The sequence below is a fragment of the Lutra lutra genome, chromosome 4 (genome assembly GCF_902655055.1).
Source record: "Lutra lutra chromosome 4, mLutLut1.2, whole genome shotgun sequence".
In the NCBI taxonomy this organism is placed as follows: domain Eukaryota; kingdom Metazoa; phylum Chordata; class Mammalia; order Carnivora; family Mustelidae; genus Lutra; species Lutra lutra.
Window position 1 is genome coordinate 176,550,608 of NC_062281.1, and position 22,993 is coordinate 176,573,600.

Here is a 22,993-nt window from a genome sequence, read left to right on the forward strand (position 1 = left end):
GTCTGCCACAGTACAGCCGTGTCATCCGCCATCTATTCTCTATCGTGCTTAACTTCATGAGCCACGGCAGCCCGCAGCGGGCAAGCCAGAGTGAGGAGAGAAGCCAGGTCCGCACGCCGAGCCTGATACACATCACCCTCCCTGACACCATTCAGCTCCCAATAAACCGAGTATCTCCACTCAGATCAAAACACTCACAGAGCTTAAAAGAGATATTGTAGCTTTTATATTTTCCACAGCACATAAAAATGTCTTTCCTGTTATAAGTGAAATCCATAATTACTAAAATAAACCACACAAACTTCCTCCAGCCAAACCTAACCACCTTAAAATGTGTCTTAATTTCCTTCCAGATCTGTGGACTCTGTGACAGAGCAAAGACTTCCTTTTCTTTCGGATGTGGCGGCAGTGGCGGTGGTGGAGTCATTAGTATAAAGTTTTGGTTCCTATGTCTGTACCTTGATTAGAAATTTAACATTATAGCAGAAGTAAACATTTTACTTCTTCCCTTCTAGTTAGTGTCTTACATTCTTCAAACAGAGAGTTAGAAAGACAAACGAACAGCCATCTACCTTGTCAGCAGGGGTCAGTTTGGTCCAGGGTTTGTCGGCTCGCCGGTCATAATCCTGAGCATCTGTTACCTCCACGTATTCATTAAACCTCAGGATCTTCCTGGCAAGTAGTTCAGCTACGGTCGGCCTTTGACTGAGCTGAAAGAAATGGAGCCTCTTAATTCACTATGCCAGGAATCAGGCGTCAAATAGGCATTCCAACCGCCTCTGACCCAGGGCTTCAGCCTTGGCGGCACAAAGAATTACCTGGGGCCCTTTAGACACCAGATTCCTGGGTCCACTCCCAGAGATTCTGGGTATTGGGAGGTTTTGTTTTGTTTTTAAAGTTCCTGAATGCCCAGCTAAACTGAGAACCACAGCTATAAACCAGTATAACCAGTATAACCGGTGCCTCTCAAACTTTAATATGCATACAGGTTGTTTGGGGACCTGGTTAAAATGCAGATTCTGATTTGGCAGGTCTGAGGTGGGACCTGAGATTCTGCATCCCTTGCAAGCTGCCAGGTGATGCTAACGCTGCTGGTCCGTGGACCACGTATCGGGTAGCAAAAAGATTAGGGCTATCAATTCATATATAATACAATTGAAAGTGAGGACATTTATTTTTTTCTTTTTATTTTTTAAAAGATTTTATTGGAGAGAGAGAGAGTGAGCAAGAGAGCACAAAGAAGGGGGAGAGGGGGAAGCTGCCTCCCCACTGAGCAGGGAGCCCGACCTAGGGTTCAATCTTAGGATCCTGAGATCATGTCCCAAGGTAAAGGCAGATGCTTAACTGACTGAGCCACCCAGGTGCCCTGAAAGTAAGTACATTTAAGATGAAAGCAGTAGGGGCACCTGGGTGGCTCAGTGGGTTAAAGCCTCTGCCTTCCGCTCAGGTCATGATCCCAGGGTCCTGGGATCAAGCCCCACATCAGGCTCTCTGCTCAGTGGGGAGCATGCTTCCTCCTCTCTCTCTGCCTGCCTCTCTGCCTACTTGTGCTCTCTCTCTGTCAAATAAATAAATAAAATCTTTAAAAAAAAATGAAAGCAGTATCTAGTGGGTAACATAAAGGGTAAATTTCCTTTTAATATGAATAATGTCCAGATTCAGTAATGAATTATGATTTAAGGTTGCACAATCAGGTCACCTGCTCAATCTGAAGGCATCAAGTCCAGCTGTGCCATCTAGCTACCCTCAATTTATCAATGATTCTTCTGTTCCTGGGGAAGGGAAAAAGTGGGAGAAAAAAGGAAGAAAATGTCTAGATTCTTTCTTTTTTAAAAATTTTTATTTACTTTTTAAAAAGATTTTATTTATTTGAGAGAGAGAGTGAGCGAGACAGAGCACAAGCAGGGTAAAGGGCAGAGAGAGAAGCAGACTCCCTGCTGAGCAGGTAGCCTGATGTGGGCTCTCGATCCCAGGACCCTGGAATCATGACCTGAGCCAAAGGCAGCCGCTTAACCAACTGAGCCACCTAGATGTCCCTTTTCTGGGCATTCTTGTAACTTTTAAGAAATATCTAGAGAATTCAGGCCAAACTGGAATCGATTAGCGGCAATTATAAACTATTATGGTTGGAAGGAAAGGAAAAAGGGATTAATCCCTAAGCTTAAAAGCTAACATAGGTCTGGTACAGGAAAGATTCTACCCTATTTGATCTGGGACGAACAACAAAATCCCAGGTGGTGTCTTCATACTTTTCAGGTATCACTAAGGGTCAGTTCAATTCCTTCTGAGTAGAAAACCACCAGTTTTCCAGGCAAAACTGAATGCTACACACTCCCCCTGGTACCACCTCTAAACTTCAATAGGTTTTAGAGTCCACATAAAATCCCAGGTTTACCAAATAAAAGGTCAGAATTTTTGCAAACATTAATGGGGCCCCTTCTTGTGCTAGGTGTTCTTTAAATAGTAAAAATGAAAAAAAAAAACAACAAAACAAACTCTTGAGAATGTAGTGTTATTTTCGGTATCTGCATCATGGATTCTATTTTCATAGCAATCTATGGCAATTCAAGTCAAATTCATTTATTTATTTATTTTTTTTAAGGTTTTACTTATTCATTTGAGAGAGAGGGGGAACAAGTGAAGGGGAGGGGAAGTGGGAGAAGGAGAAGCAGGCTCCCCGCTGAGCAGGGAGCCTGACATGGGGCTCGATCCTAGAACCCTGGGATCATGACCTGAGCTGAAGGCAGACGCTTAACCAACTGAGCCATCCAGGCGCCCCCAATTCATTTCTTTCTAACCAAACGGGTCATCCAAATACAAGGTATGTCATCAGTAGACAGCCTGAAACTGAACACTTGGGCTACATACCTTTCTAGTGAGCCGACGTTTAATTTCTCGTTTTTCGGCCTGCCGATCAGCTTCATTTTTAGCTACAGTCAACAGCCCAAAACAAAGAATATTACTTCAAAACAACAATTTGCCTATCAAAGTTTTCAGTAATTACAGGGCAGTTATTTCTTATAGATTCCAAGTTGGAATAAAATACTAACTTTGGGGATGGCTAATCAAGACAATTTTCTCAACTGTAGAGTCGAACGAATACTTAAAAGCAAACGTCAGCAGCACTACGGTACCAAATCCAGCCAGTTGGCTGTGTTTTTACCACCTGTGAGCTAAGAATGGTCTTTATGTTTTTCAATGATCATATAGGGAATGGCTTGGTATGTGCCTAGGTTTCGTGTGATAGGTGTATAAAGGTTCCCAAGTTTAAAATTCACTTAGTGCCTAAACTGTATGTATCCACACAGTGATGAGAGAACAGGGGATGGGCTGGTCAGACCGAGCATGCCCCCAAGTGACGCTATGAAGCCTAATCCTCTCAGCGTGGAGGCTTTAAGGGCAAATTTCACCCGAGAGTCTGGAAAACGGATTCAAATGTGTATTAGATCAGAATGCTATTTTAGGAAGTTAGTTATGAACACAGAAAGAAAATGAAATACAGGGTCTTGTTTTGTGACTTCAGATGTATGAAAGTCTTCAGAGATGAAAAAGGCAACTGGGCCTTGCTTTGGGCCCCAGGCCTCAAAGTGCATGAGGAATAGGAAAGTCCCCTCCAAATGCAAAGCCACTACCTTCCCCCAAGGCAGAGAAAAGTTGGGCAGCATCTACCGTGTGCTGTGAAATCCTCCTATATGGCCAAGGCAGTCTCAGGATACATCAGAACAGAATTTTCTGGCACTTCCCAGTACACTAAGCAACAACACGGTATCTTATAAAAGAAGCTTGGGGGAACTCTGTTCCTTCAGGGGAAAAGATATGAGTGGTCCTTGCTGGGATTGAACACCTTCTCCTTGGCCCTTGTAGAAAATACTTCTCTTCTCCAGCATGTATATTAAAGTCAGAAATATAAAGTCTGAGAAATTCTACCCAATTTTCTTCCCAGAGCTGGACTCACGTTGTAGTATGTTTCGCTGTTCCAGTTCTTCCGGTGTCGGTCTTTGACTCAGCCGTCTAAAAAGGAGATAAATAAGGATACTGTCCATTAAACGTCCCAAGCCTGCTTATAAAGATTTGTTTTGGTCTCAGTTTATATTAGCCTCTACATTAGCAAGAAAGCAAGAGGTTTTTAAACTGTGTTGGTGTTTCATTAGTTTCTCTGATTGTTTATGAAACAATTCTCATGTTGGAAGTGTTAGTACAGATACCACAACATTAAACAGAATTGTACATGCAAACAGGAGGCCAAAATTCCAATTCTAGCTCTGATATTAATGAGCCCTGTCACCACAAAAAGGCTCAGTTAGATCCTGAGTGTAGTCATCTGTAAAATGAAAGTTTGGACTGGACTGCTGCCTCCAAACAGATTTGCTGAAAGAGCACAGTTTTAAGGCATACTATAGAAATTCTGATTCAGAAAACCAGGCATGAGGACTGAGATTTTCATATATGTATTTTTTCAGTCCTTCCCACCTGACTCTCATGTCTTCCTTTTGATTTTTAAACCAGTGAGTTAGCAACCACTGGAATTTAAGGCTGTCTCTTTTCAAATGATATTCTATGATTCTATGATTTTAATTCTGGTTCTTTCTGTAAAATACTGATGAAGTTTCTCCTCTCATCCACAGCTCTGAGAGGCTAATCACCAACAATAACTTGTTGTCTCTGGAATCAGTTATTCCCTTGTTACGTTTGATTTCTACTTCTCAGTATTTGAACTGCATGCTAGCAACCCTTTAGCTGGCTGCCTAGAGAACTCCCAGCCCCAATTTCTATACAATTTACAACATTCTTTATGTATTTTTTTTTTAAGATTTTATTTCTTTATCTGACAGAGAGAAATCACAAGTAGGCAGAGAGGCAGGCAGAGAGAGAGGAGGAAGCAGGCTCCCTGCTGAGCAGAGAGCCCGACGCGGGGCTCGATCCCAAGACCCTGAGATCATGACCTGAGCCGAAGGCAGCGGATTAACCCACTGAGCCACCCAGGCGCCCCTCTTTATGTATTTTTTTAAAAGATTTTATTTATTTATTTATTTGTGGGAGAGAGAGAGAAAGAGAGAGAGCATGCACAAGTAGGCAGAGAGGCAGCAGAGGCAGAGAGAAAAGCAGGCTTTTCTCTCAGAGCAAGGAGCCTGATTCAGGACTCAATCCCAGGACTTTGGGATCATGACCTGAGCCGAACGCAGCGGTTTGACCGAGTGAGCCACCCAGGCACCCCTTTTCTTTATGTATTTCAAAGTTTTTCTTGGTCACTCTGAATAAGACCTTCCTTTTTAAATGTTCATCAAAAACAAACAAACAAAAACCCCCAAAACAAACAACAACAAAACCCCCCACACTCCAGTAATGTCTAAGTGACATACAATAAACCGCATGATTTGCTATTTTTATATGTGTATATACTTGTGAAACCATCACCACAATTACAATGAACATACCCATCAACCTTGTACTGGTGTCCTAGGGCTGTTGTAACAAATTACCACAAATTATGTGGCTTAAAACCACAACAATTTATTCTCTCACAGTTCTGGAGGCCAGAAGTCCAAAATCAAGGTGTGGGCAAGGTTGGTTCCTCCTGAGCCTCTGAAGGGGATCTGTACTATGCCCCTCCACTAGCTTCTAGTGGGGCTGCCAGCAGTCTTTGGCATTCTCTGGTGCACAGACACATCACTCCAACCTCTGCCTCTACAGTCACCTAGCACTGTCCTTGCATGTGTGTTTGAATCTGTGTCCAAATTTCCATCTTCCTTTTATATTTAAAATAGCCTCTATGCCCAACATGGGCTTGAACTCATGACCCTGAGATCAAGAGTCGAATGCTCCACCAACTGAGTCACCCAGGTGTCCCCCGTCCATTTGCCTTTTTTTTTTTTTTTAAAGATTTTATTTATTTATTTGACAGAGATCACAAGTAGGCAGAGAAGCAGGTAGAGAGAGAGAGAAGGGGAAGCAGGCTCCCTGCCAAGCAGAGAGCCCGATGTGGGGTTTGATCCTGGACCCTGGGATCATGACCTGAGCCGAAGGCAGAGGCTTTAACCCACTGAGCCACCTAGGCGCTCCTCCATTTGCCCTTTGATGGATATTTGTGTTTGCTGGATCCTATGGTTGATTTTTTTAAAAATAATTTTTTAAGGATTTTATTCATTTATTTGAGACAGAGAGATACAGAGAGACAGAGAGAGAGAGCATGAGCAAGGGAAGAGACAGAGGGAGAGGGAGAAGCTGACTCCCTGCTGAGCCAGGAGCCTGATGTGGGGCTCGATCCCAGGACCCTGGGATCATGACCTGAGCTGATGGCAGAGGCTTAACCCACCGAGACCCAGGTGCCCAATGTTTTCCTCTTAAGAATCATGCTTTTGGGATCCTATCTGAGAAATCTTGTCCAATTCATATTCTTCTAGAAGGTTTGTAGTTTTAACTCTCTTATTTATTTATTTATTTATTTTTAAGATTTTATTTATTTATTTGACAGAGAGATCACAAGTAGGCAGAGAGGCAGGCGGGGGCGGGGGGAGCAGGCTCCGTGCTGAGCAGAGAGCCTGACGCAGGGCTCCATCCCAGAACCCTGGGATCATGACCTGAGCCGAAGGCAGAGGCTTTAACCCACTGAGCCACCCAGGTGCCCCCAACTCTCATATTTAAACCTAGGATTTATTCTGAGTTAATTTTTTGCATGTGATGCGAGGCATGAACTGAAGTAATTTTTGTGCCAGCGCCAGTTGTTAAAAGGACCATGAAATTATCTTTGTACCTTTATCAAAAATGAGCTGTACATGTACGGGTGGGTGTATTTCTGGACTCTCTTTTCTGTTCCGTTTATCTGTTTATCTTTATGTCAACATCATACCGATTAGGTTACTTTAGCTTTCTAATATGTCTTCAATCAGACTGTGTTAGCCCTCCAACCCTGTTCTTTCCCTTAGCTGCTTTGGTTATTATAGTGTACTTTGTACTTCTATAAGAATTTTAAAATCAGTTTGCCAATTTAAAAAAAGCTTTCTGGAGGGGCATGTGCACCCAAATGTTTACAGCAGCAATGTCCACAGTAGCCAAACTATGGAAAGAACCTAGATGTCCATCAACAGATGAATATATACAACGGAATACTATGCAGCCATCAAAAAGAAATGAAATCTTGCCATTTGCAAAGACGTGGATAGAACCAGAGGGTATTATGCTGAGCAAAATAAGTAAATCAGAGAAAGACTATTATCATATGATCTCTCGGATATGAGGAATTTGAGAGGCAGGGCAGGGGGTTTTGTGGGGTATGGAAGAAAAAAAATGAAACAAGATGGGATTGAGAGGGAGACAAATCATAAGAGATTCTTAATCTCACAAAACAAACTGAGGGTTGCTGGGGGGTGTGTGGGTAGGGATAGGGTGGTTGGGTTATGGACATTGGGGAGGGTATGGGCTATGGTGAGTGCTGTGGATTGTGTAAGCCTGATGATTCACAGACCTGTACCCCTGGGGCAAATAATACATTATATGTTAATAAAAATAATTTTTAAAGAAAGTCTTCTGGGGTAGTAGTTTGGAATTGCATGCATTGGTATATATATATTTTTAAATTTATTTTTAATTTTTTAAAAAATTTATTAATTTGACAGAGATCCCAAGTAGGCAGAGGCAGGCAGAGAGAGAGAGGAGGAAGCAGGCTCCCTGCTGAGCAGAGAGCCCGACTCCGGGCTTGATCCCAGGTCCCTGGGATCATGACCCGAGCCGAAGGCAGAGGCTTTAACCCACTGAGCCACCCAGGTGCCCCACATATATTGATTGGTATCTTAATAATACTTGAGAATTCTGACCCATGAGTATGGTATTTCTCTTTCTTTCTTTCTTTTTTTTTTTTTTAAAGATTTTATTTATTTATTTGTTAGAGAGAGAGAGAGAGCATGAGCACAGGCAGACAGAGTTGTAGGCAGAGGCAGAGGGAGAAGCAGGCTCCCCACTGAGCAAGGAGCCCTATGTGGGACTCGATCCCAGGACGCTGGGATCATGACCTGAGCTGAAGGCAGCCGCTTAACCAACTGAGCTACCCAGGTGTCCCTGGTATTTCTCTTTCTTTATTTAGCTCTTCTTTACTTTCTTCAGCAGTATTTTATACTTTGCAGTGTACAGGTCTTACAGAATCTTTTGTCAGATTTATCTGTAAATATTTAAAGATTTTTGATGCTATTGTTAACGGCTATTGTAAATGTTAATATGTTGTATTTTTAGGTTCCAGTTTCAGGTTGTTCATTGCTAGTGTCCAACAAACCCCACTAAGACTAGGACTCATGAAACAACACTCAAAGATGAGCAAATAGCTCTGTAGTGAAAGAAAAATCTATTATCAAAGATTCTCATTCTTTTTTTTTTTTAAGATTTTATTTATTTATTTATTTGACCCAGAGACAGATAGAGAGAAAGAGCACACGAGCAGGCAGAGTGGCAGGGAGAGGGAGAAGCAGGCTCTTCACGGAGCAGGAAGTCTGACACGGGGCTCGATCTCAGGACCCTGGGATCATGACCTGAGCTGAAGGCAGATGCTTAACTGACTGAGCCACCCAGGTACCCCTAGATTCTTAACTAATTCCCATTCTTGATGTTCTCTGGCTGACACTCAGAGGGCTACAGTTCTTCATTAAGACTGCTATCCTTGGGGCGCCTGGGTGGCTCAGTGGATTGGGCCGCTGCCTTCAGCTCGGGTCATGATCTCAGGGTCCTGGGATCGAGTCCCGCATCGGGCTCTCTGCTCAGCAGGGTGCCTGCTTCCCTCTCTCTCTCTCTGCCTGCCTCTCCGTCTACTTGTGATCTCTGTCAAATAAATAAATAAAATCTTAAAAAAAAAAAAAAAAAAAAAAAGACTGCTATCCTGGCCAACAGTAAAGCTAGGTGTCTAAGGCACAAAAGGAGAAAATATCTCAATTAATGGACATCCTAAGTTAGTTATTTTGTTAAGAATATGCCAAGAGTTCCATTTCCTTTTCCTCACTCTACCAAAAGAAACATGTGAGTTGTTCAAACACCTGTTATACACCCGGACTCTATGTGTATGACACGTGTAGGAAGCTGGCCTGCATTCAGCTTCTTTATGCTTTTGGTTCCAGCTGACTTGAAAAATATAGTATCACTTTGAAAGTAGGCAGTTACACAGAACATGTGAAATGGATACAAGGAAAATATGGGTGTGATCTTTAATTGGGTTGGCAGCTCGCAGTTGAGCAACTGGATAAATGACAGAGGAGTCTTGCTGTCCTGGGAAGCACCTGAATTCTCTAGAAACTTAAAAAAAAAAAAAAATTTTTTTTTTTTTTTTTTAAAGTAGACGTATGCCTAATGTGGGGCCTGAACTCATGACTCCCAGATCAAGAGTCACATGCTCCACTGACCAAGCCAGCCTCTTTAGAAACTTTTTAAAAGCCATATTTAGGGGTCCCTGGGTGACCCAGTCAGTTAAGCATCTGCCTTCAGCTCAGGTCATGATCTTGGGGTCCTGGGCTTGAGCCCTCACTCGGGCTCTGTGCTCAGTGAGGAGTCTGGTTATCCCTCTCCCTCTGCCCCTCCTTCCCACTCATGCTCTCTTTCTCAAATAAATAAATGAGTACAATCTTTAAAAAATAAAATAAAATAAAAGCTGTATTTGTGTCTAACTTGTGTGTAAAGCTGTGAAATATGTCTATCTCATGGTTTAAAGCTCCAAGAGCCATTTGGTTCCTTAATTTCCAAATTCCAAATTGGATACCCAACTGTGTACAATGTGTATTCTTAAAAATTATGTGGTTTCTAAAATTAGAGAAGGAAAAAGATAAAAGTGAATGTTCCACCACAAAGTAAGTCTCTGACACACCTTCTGGCAAAATCAAATCAAATCCGTCTCTTCGAAGCCAAGGCTTACCGGATCAGCGTGTTCCCAATCTGGTGCCTTATTTCATTCCACTCCTCTTTGCTTTTCCGAGGCCAGGAATTCACGTTCAACTCTGGTTCACTGGGTCTGTGGTTCAACTTCATTGCCAGTGTGTCCTTCCTTTTCACTTTGTTGGCCAGAGCACCTTTGTGTAAGAGAAAGGAAAAACAGTGCATGCTAAGGCTCAAAGTCACCCGGAATAACAACATAAAGGCATACGCACTAACGCATTTCATAAGATTCCTATTTTTTTTTTTTTTTAAATAGGCTCTATGCCCAATGTGGGGCTTGAACTCACGACCCTGAGATCAAGAGTCACATGCTTTATCGACTGAGCCAGCCAGGAGCCCCAAGATTCCTCTTTTTTTTTTTTTTTTTAAAGATTTTGTTTATTTATTTGACAGAGATCACAAGTAGGCAAAGAGAGGCAGACAGAGAGAGAGGGGGGAAGCAGGCTCCCTGCTGAGCAGAGAGCCCAATGCGGGGCTCCATCCCAGGACATCCCAGGACCCTGAGGTCATGACCTGAGCTGAAAACAGAGGCTTCACCCACTGAGCCACCCAGGTGCCCCAAGATTCCTCTTCTTAAAGCTGCCTTCCCGCTTGTAGGAATCGGGATTCCATTACTTGCAGATCTGTGTACATACATATGGTTTTTCTTCTTTTCCCCGCAGACACAGTAAGTTCACAAGAGTAAAGGACAACATCACTGTGTCGTTTTAACACAGCCCAAATACCAACTTCCTTCTACTCCAAATTCTTTAATACCATCAATGTAAATAATTCTTTGATCACAAACAGATAAAAACCTGCATGACTCTGGGTGCCTGGGTGGCTCAGCTGGTTGAGCTTCTAACTCTTGATTTCAGCTCAGGTCATGATCTCAGGGTTGCGGGATTGAGCCCTGCATCAGGCTCTGAACTCTCTCTCCCTTTCCCTGCATGCTCTAAAATAAATCAATCTTCAAAACAAACCAAAGCCTGCATGACTCAGTCTACATCGCTCTCTCGGACAGTGGGAAAAACAGGGACAAGGCTCTATCACCATGGCTTCCAGTATCAGTTAGCCAGGTGACTCGATAGGAGAGGGTGACTGTTCCCATTCATCTGACACCAGCAAGTAGCTCTACCGATAAAATAATTTTCTCCTTTGCTTTTCCCTTTCTTACTATGATGGCTCTCATCTTCATCCTCTTCGTCTCTGTACTGAATGGGACCTTCTGAATCAGAGTCACTCTCCTTCTCTTCCTCCTTCTCCTGCAGACACCGTGGTAGTTTAGGAACAAGTGAGGTAGATGACACATCTTCAACGCATACAGATGGGTGGTTTTGCTCCTCTTCTTCTTCATCGTCTGGACTAACAAATTAACATAATTATATTTTCCTTTCAGAAACATAACGGGTAAAAAAAAAAAAAGAAACGTAACGGGTAACTGATTTGCAACGCATAGTACTGAATAACTATGGAAAATTCCACGAGGGAAATAATTTATTCCCTCCCTTAACTTTAAGAAACTTGCTAAGAAACTTTTTTTTAGCAGTTATTAATCTAAAAGGCTCTAGGCTCAAATCCTAGCTCTATGACTTACTCACTAGCTTATAAGTTATTTAACTTTTCTGTAAATGTGAATGATACCTACCTGCTAGGCTTGTTGTGAGAATAAAACAGATAAATTCTAGAACATACTAGCGTTTGGCACAAAGGCCCCTAATGATCTACATGTGAGAAGCAAGTCTGTTTTGGGCTGATTAAATGAGAAGACCACACAGCATCTAACACTGTGCCTGGCTCATGGAGGATATGTAATAAAGATATTTAACCCACTTATTTCCCTTAGTTTAACAATGGAGTAGGACAAAATGATAATCGAATCCAAGGAAGCAAAGAGATATAAAGATGAAAACTAACTTTGCCCCCTTTCTACTCTGGAGGCATAAAGCTGTGACTTAGTCCATGTGAGCTCCTAAACTGTCTCTTTCCAGGATGTAAAAAAATCATGCTGGCAAGTACAAAGTTTATGGCAAAGGAACTAAGCAGTGTGTGGCAACAAGTCTATGACAATTCTCCAATTTGCAAATCCTTGGCAAATCTCCAACTTGCCAAAAAGTGTTAGCCTTCAGTCTAATTTGTTAGAATTTTGAAAAGACAAGGTGTTTAGGACAGATGAGGGAGAGAACAAGCTGGTCAGTTCCAATTTGTGAGGCTGGACACTGAGCTATCTTTCAGGGCTCCCTTCTCTTCCTCTAGACTGCTCTCTGTCCCTCTCTACTGCATTTAGGCACTGGGCACCAGGCCTTCAGATTTGTCTGATTTCCTCTTCACAAGCCTATGAGATAGGTTATTATTCCTGTTTATGGATCTAACAACTCAAGTGCAGAAAGGTTAAGTAACAAACACTACTGCAAGCTAGGAAGGAAGAAGAAGAGCTGGGATTTAAACCCAGAGCTTTCCCCAAGGTTAATGCTCTTAAGCACCATGTTACATGGCCTCTCTTGTATCATATACAAAAAATAGAGTGGTTTAATTTTCAAGTACAAAAGTTTATGGTCGCTATGGAAACAGTGTTACAGAAATCAGCAGGGTAAATAAAGTCCAAATTCTAGATCATGTCTTTATTTGTTGAGCATTTTCTAACTTTAATCACAATTTCTTTTTATAAATAATTTTTTCCAAGAAAGGCTACCTAGAATAAAGAAGAGGAAACAAAGGCAAACTTTAGAGGCACTCACACTTTCAGCATCTCAATAGTGATGGGAAGTGACCTGGTCCGACCCAGGGTACTGCTGTCCTCAGAAAAGCTGTCACCGTACTCAAAGAGCAAGGAGTGAGCTCTATGAGAACCCTCCAAGGGAGGAGTCATGGGAAGCGGGCTGGTCAGGGCCTGCTGGATTCGGATATGCAGTGGGAGTGGAGGCAGCCTATAGGGTACATGGGGCTCCCCAAAGCTGTGGTCCAACATCCTCTTGGGTGCCTCCTTTTTCTGATCTTCCTGCTGGGATACCTCCTGAGGCAGGTTTAAGGAAGATGGAAACTCATTTTCTGGCACAACTTGGAAAGTCTTAGCAAGAAAAGGAGGGGATCGTGGGGGTTCGGGAGGTATATGAGTAGGCAGTGGGGGCGATGGAGAGGGAGGTGGGATCATCAACAGTGGTTCAGAGCCCACAGAGCATGTGTTCCTTTCTCTCTGATCACTTGGTGCTCTTGTGGTGGCAGACTCCGAGGCGGGTACCATGGTTGATGGAATGCCTCTCTTAGGTGGTAATGGTGGGGATGGTTTTGATAAGAGTGTACCGCTGTTTATTGCTTGGGACAGTTCAGCTGGAAAAGAGAGAACAACACCTTAGTTTAAGATGGCTTCACAGTGCTTTGAAGGGCCAGCCCAGAGCCTAGATTAGAACTGAGCTTACTCTCAGCTTTCAGGTGAATTATACCAGTTCGTGGCTTTGTCACAACCTAGGTATCTCCCACTAAATAAAACAAAATTTATATTTAAATATCTAGAAGGCCTAAAATATGTACAGACATACAAATACCTTAATACTCTGATAAGAAATTTCTTACTTCGTTGCTCTAATATGTATGACTTTTTATGACTTGGTGAGATTAAAAATGTAAGTTCTTTTGTTTAACAGAATTCCATTAAAAAATTTGACCACACTCGCCTGGGGGGCTCAGTGGGTTAAAGCCCCTGCCTTCCACTCAGGTCATGGTCCCAGGGTCCTGGGATCCAGCCTCGCATCGGGCTCTCTGCTCCGCAGGGAGCTTGCTTCCTTCTCTTTCTCTCTGCCTGCCTCTCTGCCTACTTGTGATCTCTGTCTGTCAAATAAATAAAATCTTAAAAAAAAAAAAAAATTTGACCACACAGGTAGCAGTAAAAAAACCTAAATACTACCAGGCATTGTTACCATAACTTTGTAAATAATGACATCTAGATATCCCAGTTCTACATTATAAAATTATCAATAATGACATCCTAAATTTTTACAGCAAATGAAAAGGACTTTGAGGAAATCAAAGTGCTTTGCTATCCTTGACTTTGGATTCTCCTTGTAAATGAGGTTATCTTTTCTTTCTTTTTTTTTTTTTACATTTTTATTGTGTTATGTTAGTCATCATGCATCATTAGTTTTTGATTGTTATTATTTTTTAAATTAATAATAATGTATTATTTGCTTCAGGGGTTCGGGTCTGTGAATCATCAGTCTTACACAATTCACAGCACTCAGCATAGCACATACCTTCCCCAACATCCATCACGTGGTCACCCTATCCTGCTACCCTCTACCCGCCAGCAACCCTCAGTTTGTTTCCTGAGATTAAGAGTCTCTTATGGTTTGTCTCCCTCCCCAGTCCCATCTTGTTTCATTTTTTCCCTTCCTTCCCCCCACAACCCCCTTCCCTGCCTCTCAAATTCCTCATATCAGAAAGATCATATGATAATTGTCTTTTAGAGGAGGTTATCTTTACCAATTTACAGAAGACAAAAACTGAAGCCACAGAAGTCAGATGACCTGCCCAAGATCATATTACATACAAGGGCTGGGCTAGTCCCAAGTCTCATTATTAGACTCCATCCACTAGATCTCACTGTCTTTGTGATTTTTATGAGTGTCCATACTTCTTATCCTTTATACCCAAGCCCCCAGGACCACTCCCCACTACTCTATGGGCTCCTTGATGACAGAGCAACCCGTCTCTATCAGCATATCCAGAGAAGTGGGCACAGTGCTTGGCACATGGCGGATCCCCAACACATGCTTATGAGAGGCCCCCACCCTGTTTCACGACAATATGTATCTCTATGTGATCCTCTCAACCCCAAAACGACTCAGGTTTTGATTCAGCAAAGTCCCTTCGGAGGGCTCCAAATGGACTTTAAGAAGTAGATCATCACATCACCCGTGGGCTAATCTTGCAAAATAATTAAATACTAAGTCTCTTGATCACCAACCTCTAACCCTCTACTCAAATCCCAAATTTTGGTTACACCACTTGTTTTCAAATGGCTCCCACTGTCTTACCTAGAGAGCAACACCTCAAGGTCCCCTGAAATAAAAATTTACTTGCCCTAAGTCCAATTCCACTGGTAGCATTCAAAGTAAAAAACTAGCTAATGTGATGATGTTCTAATGTCACTAATCATAAGTAAATTTCTTTTCAGTTTTAACTACATCTACATTTTATTAGGCATAGTTACTTATTCATAGGCCAAATTATGAAAATAATTTAAATATGTAAGATAACAATAATTTATTAACTGTGAATAAATTAACTTTATATTACTTTAATCATTGTTTTTTATATATTATAAATGCCCAAATTCACTTTTAAAAAAATATAATTCCAGTATAGTTAACACAAAGTATTATACATCTTAGGTAAATTTTAAAAAGACTTTCTAGAAAAACATTACATACACATATAAAAAAAGATTTAAAAAATATTAATTTTAGCCTCAATGAGATTTTTTGGGTAGACTGGACTTTTGCTGCTTCTCTAAAAATAGCCGTTAGATACTCCATTTACAACAAATCCTACACCTGACAAGACCAAATTTGAGTATTATATTGTTTGAATTGATAAGTTATATTATCTTTGATAATTTAAGGAAAATATGTACTTCAAGATATTAAAGAAGTGAACTCTGTTACATCTTCCCTTACAATGGCACTTGGCTGAGTTCTGTGGGCAAGACGCTGGAATGTTCATTGGAAGGGTTACAAATTCCCTTCACTTGTTCAGCTATTTATGGCGGTCCTTCCTTTGTCCTAATACTCCTAACCAGTCCTTAGTCCCAACACTGTTATGCCCATTATCAGACACTGCAATGTCTACAGCAGTGGTTTCTAAATGTTCGGATCTCATGGACCAGTAAAATTAAAATGAAATTCTCAACCAACAATAATAATAATAATAATAATAATAATCAGGAAGATCAGAAAAAGGAGGCACCCAAGAGGATGTTGGCTGTCAATTTTTAATATTTCCAAGTAAGTCTTGACATCAAGTAAACCATTTGTGAAGATAATCCTTTCATGAAATAAATGGATTTTTATCAACAAAGAATTAGCAAAGTCATAATTTCAGAATAAAGAATAGTCCTTAAAATCAAATCTAGTTAACCTTAATAAAAACTCTGTGAATGGGACGCCTGGGTGGCTCAGTTGGTTAAGCAGCTGCCTTCGGCTCAGGTCATGATCCCGGCGTCCTGGGATCGAGTCCCACATCGGGCTCCTTGCTTGGCGGGGAGCCTGCTTCTCCCTCTGCCTCTGTCTGCCACTCTGTCTGCCTGTGCTCACTCTTGCTTCTCTCTCTATGACAAATAAATAAATAAAATCTTTTAAAAAAAAAACAAAAAACTCTGTGAACGGTCCTATTTTTCTCCTTCTGCTGAGGGCCACTCAATACTGATGTTGTTGGGTGATGGACATTGGGGAGGGTATGTGCTATGGTGAGGGCTGTGAACTGTGTAACACTGATGATTCACAGACCTGTATCCCTGAAGCAAATAATACATTATATGCTAATAATAATAATAACAAGAAGACTGATGTTGATCCCTCAATCACAAGGCCTATTGCTCTGGACTCTTCACCTTAGGCCAAGAGTGGCTTCTGTGGTTCAGCCCAGAGAACACTACACATATTAATATTTTTTTATATTGCCTTATCCTGAAAAGGGTAGTCTGTTACTGGCTTAGAGCAATGGTTCTCAATGTGTGGTCCCCACGTATGCAGCATCAGTATCATCGGGGAAATTTTTAGAAATGCAAATTCTCAGGCCCTCTGTCCCCCCAGACTTAACTGATTCAGAAACTGTCAGGGCAGGGCCCAGCAATCTGTGTTTCAACAAGCCCTCCAGGTGATCGTGATGAGAACCTGTCTAGACATCAGTTTGAGAATACAGGGGTACAGGACAGAGGTCTGGGCTCAAGAGTTGAAGAGCCTAGGTTTGGTTTCTCTCTCTCATTAACTGCAACCTTGAGTGAGTCACAACTTCTTCATGTTATAATTGCCCTAACTATGTAATAGATAAAATCGCTTTCCTACTTCACAAGGAGGTTCTGAAATCAAGTATATGAAAGCTGCTTGAGTTCCTCAGAGATAAGTCAACACAGCACTGTCCATCGGGGGTGGTGGTAATAGTAATAACCTCCATCCTTTTTTAAATCAAACTATTCCAGGGGCACCTGGATTGCTCAGTGGGTTAAGCCTCTGCCTTTGGCTCAGGTCATGATCTCAGGGTCCTGGGATAGAGCCCCATATTGGGCTCTCTGCTCGGCAGAGAGCCTGCTTCATCCTCTCTCTTCTGCCTGCCTCTCTACTTGTGAGCTCTCTCTCTGTCAAATAAATAAATAAAATCTTAAAAACAAAAACAAAAACAAAAACAAAACTACTCCAACCTGTCATACTCACATATATCCTAAGCCTGTTTTTCAGGGTTCTCATCACCCCACACAAGGTGGGGGTATTAGCTGTTTAATGAGCGTACTTAATTCCTCCTTTTAATCATGAACAAGAACTTCAAGCCATGCTAAGCCTAGTATCATTTTTCCTGAAAAACTACCTTCTTTCCTCTCCTCCCTTTCTTGAAAATTCCTCTATGAAGGTATACATGTATGCAAAGAAAAGCTGACCTAAACAGGACTTCAGGTAAATATAAAAAAATTTACTAAAATGATAAAAATGTACTGTTTGTCATCCTGGTTTTCTTTCTTCTATCACTTATTAAGAGTAGCATTCTTGGGATGCCTGGGTGGCTCAGTTGGTTGAGCAGCTGCCTTCAGCTCAGGTCATGATCCCAGCGTCCTGGGATCGAGTCCCACCATCGGGCTCCTTGCTTGGCAGGGAGCCTGCTTCTCCCTCTGCCTCTGCCTGCCACTCTGTCTGCCTGTGCTCGCTCTAGCTCTCTCTCTCTCTGCCAAATAAATAAGTAAATAAATCTTAAAACAAAAACAAAAACAAAAACGAGTAGCATTCTTAACTCTCTCAAAATAAAACACGACTGTATCAGGACACTTTGAATAACGTATTTCGCAGTTCGCATGAAGGTATTGTACCAGACGCTGAATCAAAAGTTACACTGGCATCCTCCCCATCACCTTTTTATCTGTTGGACTCATGCTGAAGGCAGGCATTGGTGGTTTCAAGTAGGTTAAAATAACCCCTTTTCTCCACGCAGGTCAGACCTGCTGTGATCTTTACATGTCCAGTCCCCCAACTAGACGCAGTATTTCAGAAACACTGTTTTAGAAAAATAGCTATTAATCCCTCCCTCCCACCAAACTAGAACTTAAATTTATTGGTATCTGATCCTCATCTGTTTTCATTCAAAGCTATCTGTGTCATTTTTAAGACTTTTCTCTTTACTGAGTACGTTCAGAGGGACAAGACATGGAAAACTGTCACAGGCCAAATCAATACTGTAGTAATTATCCAATAAAACCACCATCCCAAATCAAACCAAACCAAAGCCAAAGCAAGGGAAACCTAAAGACTTACTTACCGATGACAGGGTTGCTATTTCTGTGAGCTGGTTTAGGGGGCGGGAGAGGGGGCTGCTTGGCAGGGACCGTGTGAGTGAGGCTTGGGGCAGTGGTGGCATTAGTGCCTGAGAGAGCAGCAGGCAGAGTCCTGGGTGCTGGGGCTGGGGTGACGGAGGAACTAGCAGTTTTTGCTGGGTTCAAGGCAGCGGGCGCTGCGGTGGGGGCTGCGGCGGGGGTGGAGGTGACAGGCCTGGCCCCGCTGCCAGAAGTGGCGTCCTTTGCTTGCCCTTCATTTGCTTCATGAGAAGAGGACAGGGGTCTTTTCGGGGGAAGTAAAGGCTGTCTGTGTGTGTTCTCAGGAACGGATTCTGCTTCGGAATTAGGGTGGCTTCCCGTTGAGCCTGCGTAATGACAGATGTGATATAAAAGTGAGGAAAGAGTCACAAGACAGACTGAAAAAGCAAACACATCTATGGGCTCATGGTCGACTTTATCCATTATTTAACTTGCAGATAAGTTTACAAGCCAAGTTTCCCAACCTCAACATACTTAAGGTAAACGATACTTTCTCAAGCCCAATCCCAGAGTAAGAGAGGCCTGTGTGGTGGTGATTTTGCACACCAGAGCCAGGCAACTGGAGGAGGCACGGAATCCCCCAGGTGGACGAGTGTGCAGCTTGAAAAAGTCCTACAGGTGTCTGATGCTTAACGTCCTCTTCTGTCCTTGAGAATCACAACTTACGTCTTTTGCGAATATAAGAATGAGCAGGGGGAAAATTCCACTTCAAGCTTCAACTAGTTGAGAAATTGCTAGAGAAGAACAGAATTCCCTCTGGATTTCATTTCTCCCCTGGCTCTAGCAAAACTGTGAGTTAAATGAGAATGGCTGATCCGTGGCTCTTACGCTCACAAACCCAGGGTTTCTCACCTAGCCGCTTCTTTTGGTCCTCTTCTGGAACAGGCTTCCTAAGACTTGCTATTCTTCCTGACTCTTCCTCTTGGTCTGGACTAGAAGATCTGGTACTTCCTATGGGAGTAGTATGGCCATTTTTTAACATGGCATGGCTCAATTTCCCCGGATCCTCACCACCTGCAAGGTCAAACGGAGAGAGCAAACTGATGGAACAGTGTGGTCAGACAGGGAGGAGAGCTGGAGATTTATAACTTTCTTACCCCTTTCTCCTTCCTCCTGTTTGAGCTGCGGATTCAGATCTAGATTATTCAGATCTTATAGTAGTAACAGAAGTAAGTATTTCTTTTCACCAATAAATAATGGATTGCCTATTATGTGCCAGCTGTCTTGCTACATGAATAAGATGGACTTAATACCCTAAGTAACGAACACTAACTATTTAGAGCTGTAACAAATGGAGTGTTGGGGTAGGTATGAAGAAGAAACAATTCCCTTGAGCTGAAAATGAGGTTGGGAAAGCTTCACAAAGATTGGTAGCTAAACTGGGTCTTCAAGGAGTAGGAGCCAATCGTATTGCTGACAAGATGAGGAAAGACAGGAAGAAGGAGCAGCATGGATGAAGGGATGAAATCATTTGGCATGTCTGGGAGCCGGCATCTCGTTTGTCTGGCAGGAAAACAGATACACATAAGAAACAGTTATGGACAGGAATGGAAAGGCCCATCAGAACCCGGCTATGAAGAACACTGAATGCCATGTACAAGAGCCTGGGCCAAATCCTGTAGGCAATGGGAAGCCAAAGAATCAAAGGAGGAGAGAGATCTGATCTGATCTGTCTTTTCCAAGGTTAAGTGTGAGAGCTGAGAGGGGGGTGGGTCAGGCAAGGACTGGAACAGGAAAGCTACTGCTGAGCTATTGCTGGAATAAGGGTGAGACGCAGTGGAGGGTGTTGGACATTAGGAATGTGGAGCAAGGGGCAGAACTGGTGGACTGATCAGAGCTCAACGTGACAGAAAGACACATGCCCACAAACTAAACTGCAGGAATGATCCCTAGGCTGGAAGGCTTTGGGAGGACCACTCATCACTACGGACCGCGCAGGTAATAAGATTCCTGCACAGAACAGTTAGACAAACGTTCCCAGTAACTGCGGAGCTTCCCTGGACTCCTTTGGAGGAGGGAACTGCGAAAACAGGTTAGAGATGTAAACTCTGTCTCACCTCCTAGTGTCACGGGGATTGGAAGCGGTTGCTCTCTAGATGGTTTTCGTGTTGGCTTTCCACAGTGTGACCCTCTGGGTAGTATCATCTTAGTGACTCTTGAGTTAGTTCCTCAAGTTCTCAGAGACCAGTCTCCCTCGCCCCAACCTACCACCTCCTACTAGATTCGACCGGATCATTCTCCACGTGGTGACAATGAAGGGTAGAGCATGGGCTGAAAGCAGGAAAGAGTCTATGGCAAATGAGCACTAAATGAAAATAAATTTCTCAAGCTAAAGTATTCTGATAACTACTTCAAAACAGGGATGGTAGCAAGATGGCAACTACGGAAATGTAGTTAAGTTATTGCTTTATGTCAATATAGCTCAGGCTTAACAAAAACAGGACCTTCTAGAATATAAACCAAGGAATCATTTCAAAGCCAAAAAAACCTACTACTTTTGAAAACCATACAGTGAAAGGTCAAGAAACATTATTAACTGGTTTCTACTGCACTAGGTAAATATATGCAAAAGAGATCAGTTATAGGGGTGCATGGGTGGCTCAGTTGGTTAATCGTCAGACTCTTGGGTTCAGCTAAGCCATGATCTCATGGTTGTGAGACTGAGCCCCTCATGGGGCTCACACTCAGCGTGGAGTCTTTTTGTCCCTCTCTCTCCCCCTCTGCTTCTTCCCCTGCTCTCCTGCTTGCTCCCGCCCTCTCCCTCTCTAAAATAAATAAATAAAACCTTAAAAAGAAAAAGTGATCAGTTATCTTGGATTGTCTGCTTTCAAGTAAAATTTCTCTCTCTCTCTTTTTTTTTAAAGATTTTATTTATTTATTTGACAGAGAGAGATCACAAGTAGACAGAGAGGCAGGCAGAGAGAGAGAGAGAGAGAGAGAGAGGGAAGCAGGCTCCCCGCTGAGCAGAGAGCCCGATGCGGGACTCCATCCCAGGACCCTGAGATCATGACCTGAGCCGAAGGCAGCGGCTTAACCCACTGAGCCACCCAGGCGCCCCGTAAAATTTCTCTTTAAAAATTTTTATTTATTTATTTTTAAAAGATTGTATTTATTTATTTATTTATTAGAGAGAGAGAGAGAGGGAGAGAGAATGAGAGGGGAGGGGCCAAAGGGAGAAGCAGATTCCCCATTGATTGGGAAGCCCAGTGCGGGACTTGATCTTGGAACTCTGGGACCATGACCTGAGCTGAAGGGGGGAGCTTACCTGACTGAGCTACCCAGGCACCCCTCTTTTTAAAAAAATTTTTAAGATCTAGTCTTAAATTCACGTATAATAAAATACAGTGTTAGTTTCATGTGTACAATATAATGATTCAACAATTCTATACATTATGCAGTGCTTATCATGGTAAGTGTGCCCTTAATCCCTTTACCTATTTCACTGATCCCTGCCCGCACTTCCAAGCAGCAACCATTAGTCTGTTCTCTGTTTCAGTCTGGTTTGTGTGTCTTTTTCCTTTGTTCACTTGTTCTATTTCTTAAATACCACATATAACTGAAATCGTATGGTATGTCTTTCTCTAACTCATTTCACTTAGCATTATGTTCTCTAGATTCATCCCTCTTGTTGCAAATGGTAAGATTTCATTCTTTTTTTATGGCTGAGTAATATTCCTGTGTGTGTGTGTGTGTCTTTATCCGTTCATCTATGGATGGACACCTGGAATGCTTGTATATCTTGGCTATTGTAAATAATGCTGCAATAAACATGGGGGTATATATAACTTTCTGAAATAGTGTTTTCATTTTCTTTAGGTAAATACCCAGTAGAGGAATTACTGAGTTATTTGGTAATTCTTCTCTCTCTCTTTTTTAAAGATTTTATTTATTTATTTAACAGAGAGAGAGATCACAAGTAGGCAGAGAGGCAAGCAGAGAGAGAAGGGGAAACAGGCTCCCCACTGAGCAGAGACCCCGATGTGAGGCTCAATTCCAGGACCCTGGGATCATGACCTGAGCTGAAGCCAGAGGCTTAACCCATTGAGCCACCCAGGTGCCCTCATTTGGTAATTCTATTTTTAATTTTCTGAGGAATGTACATATTGTTTTCCACAGTGTTGCACCAGCTTGCATTCCCACCAACAGTGTATGAGGGTTCTTTTTCCTCCACATCCTCACCAACGCCTGTTATTTCTTGTGTTTTTTACTTTAGCCATTCTGACAGGTGTGAGGTGATACCTCACCGTGGTTTTGATTTGCATTTCCCTGATGACGAGCGATGCTGAGCATCTGTTCACATATCTGTTGGCCATCTGGATGTCTTCTTTGGAAAAATGTCTATTCGTGTCTCCTGCCCCCATCCCCCCCTTAAGAGATTTTATTTATTTATTTGAGAGAAAGAGAGAGAGGGGAGAGAGAGAATGAGGAGGGTATGGGGGAGGGATAAGCAAACTCACACAGGGCTCAATCCCAGGACCCTGAGATCATGACCTGAGCTGAAATCAGTTGCTTAACTGACTAAGCCATCCAGGTGCCCCCTTC

General features: G+C 42.5%; 1 protein-coding gene across 7 annotated transcripts in view; it reads right to left on the minus strand.

Moving 5' to 3' along the window:
• PHACTR4 (phosphatase and actin regulator 4) overlaps positions 1-22,993 on the minus strand; it is a 110,723-nt gene that overhangs the window by 6,334 nt on the left and 81,396 nt on the right. For all 7 annotated transcript variants that reach the window (XM_047724074.1, XM_047724071.1, XM_047724076.1 and 4 more), the window contains 8 exons: positions 19,304-19,465; positions 18,397-18,777; positions 12,621-13,209; positions 11,060-11,247; positions 9,884-10,037; positions 3,956-4,011; positions 2,869-2,930; positions 573-710 (listed from right to left, as the gene is read on the minus strand). In XM_047724074.1, the coding sequence (XP_047580030.1) occupies positions 573-710; positions 2,869-2,930; positions 3,956-4,011; positions 9,884-10,037; positions 11,060-11,247; positions 12,621-13,209; positions 18,397-18,777; positions 19,304-19,465 (1,730 nt within the window). The remainder of the gene's footprint in view (positions 1-572; positions 711-2,868; positions 2,931-3,955; positions 4,012-9,883; positions 10,038-11,059; positions 11,248-12,620; positions 13,210-18,396; positions 18,778-19,303; positions 19,466-22,993) is intronic.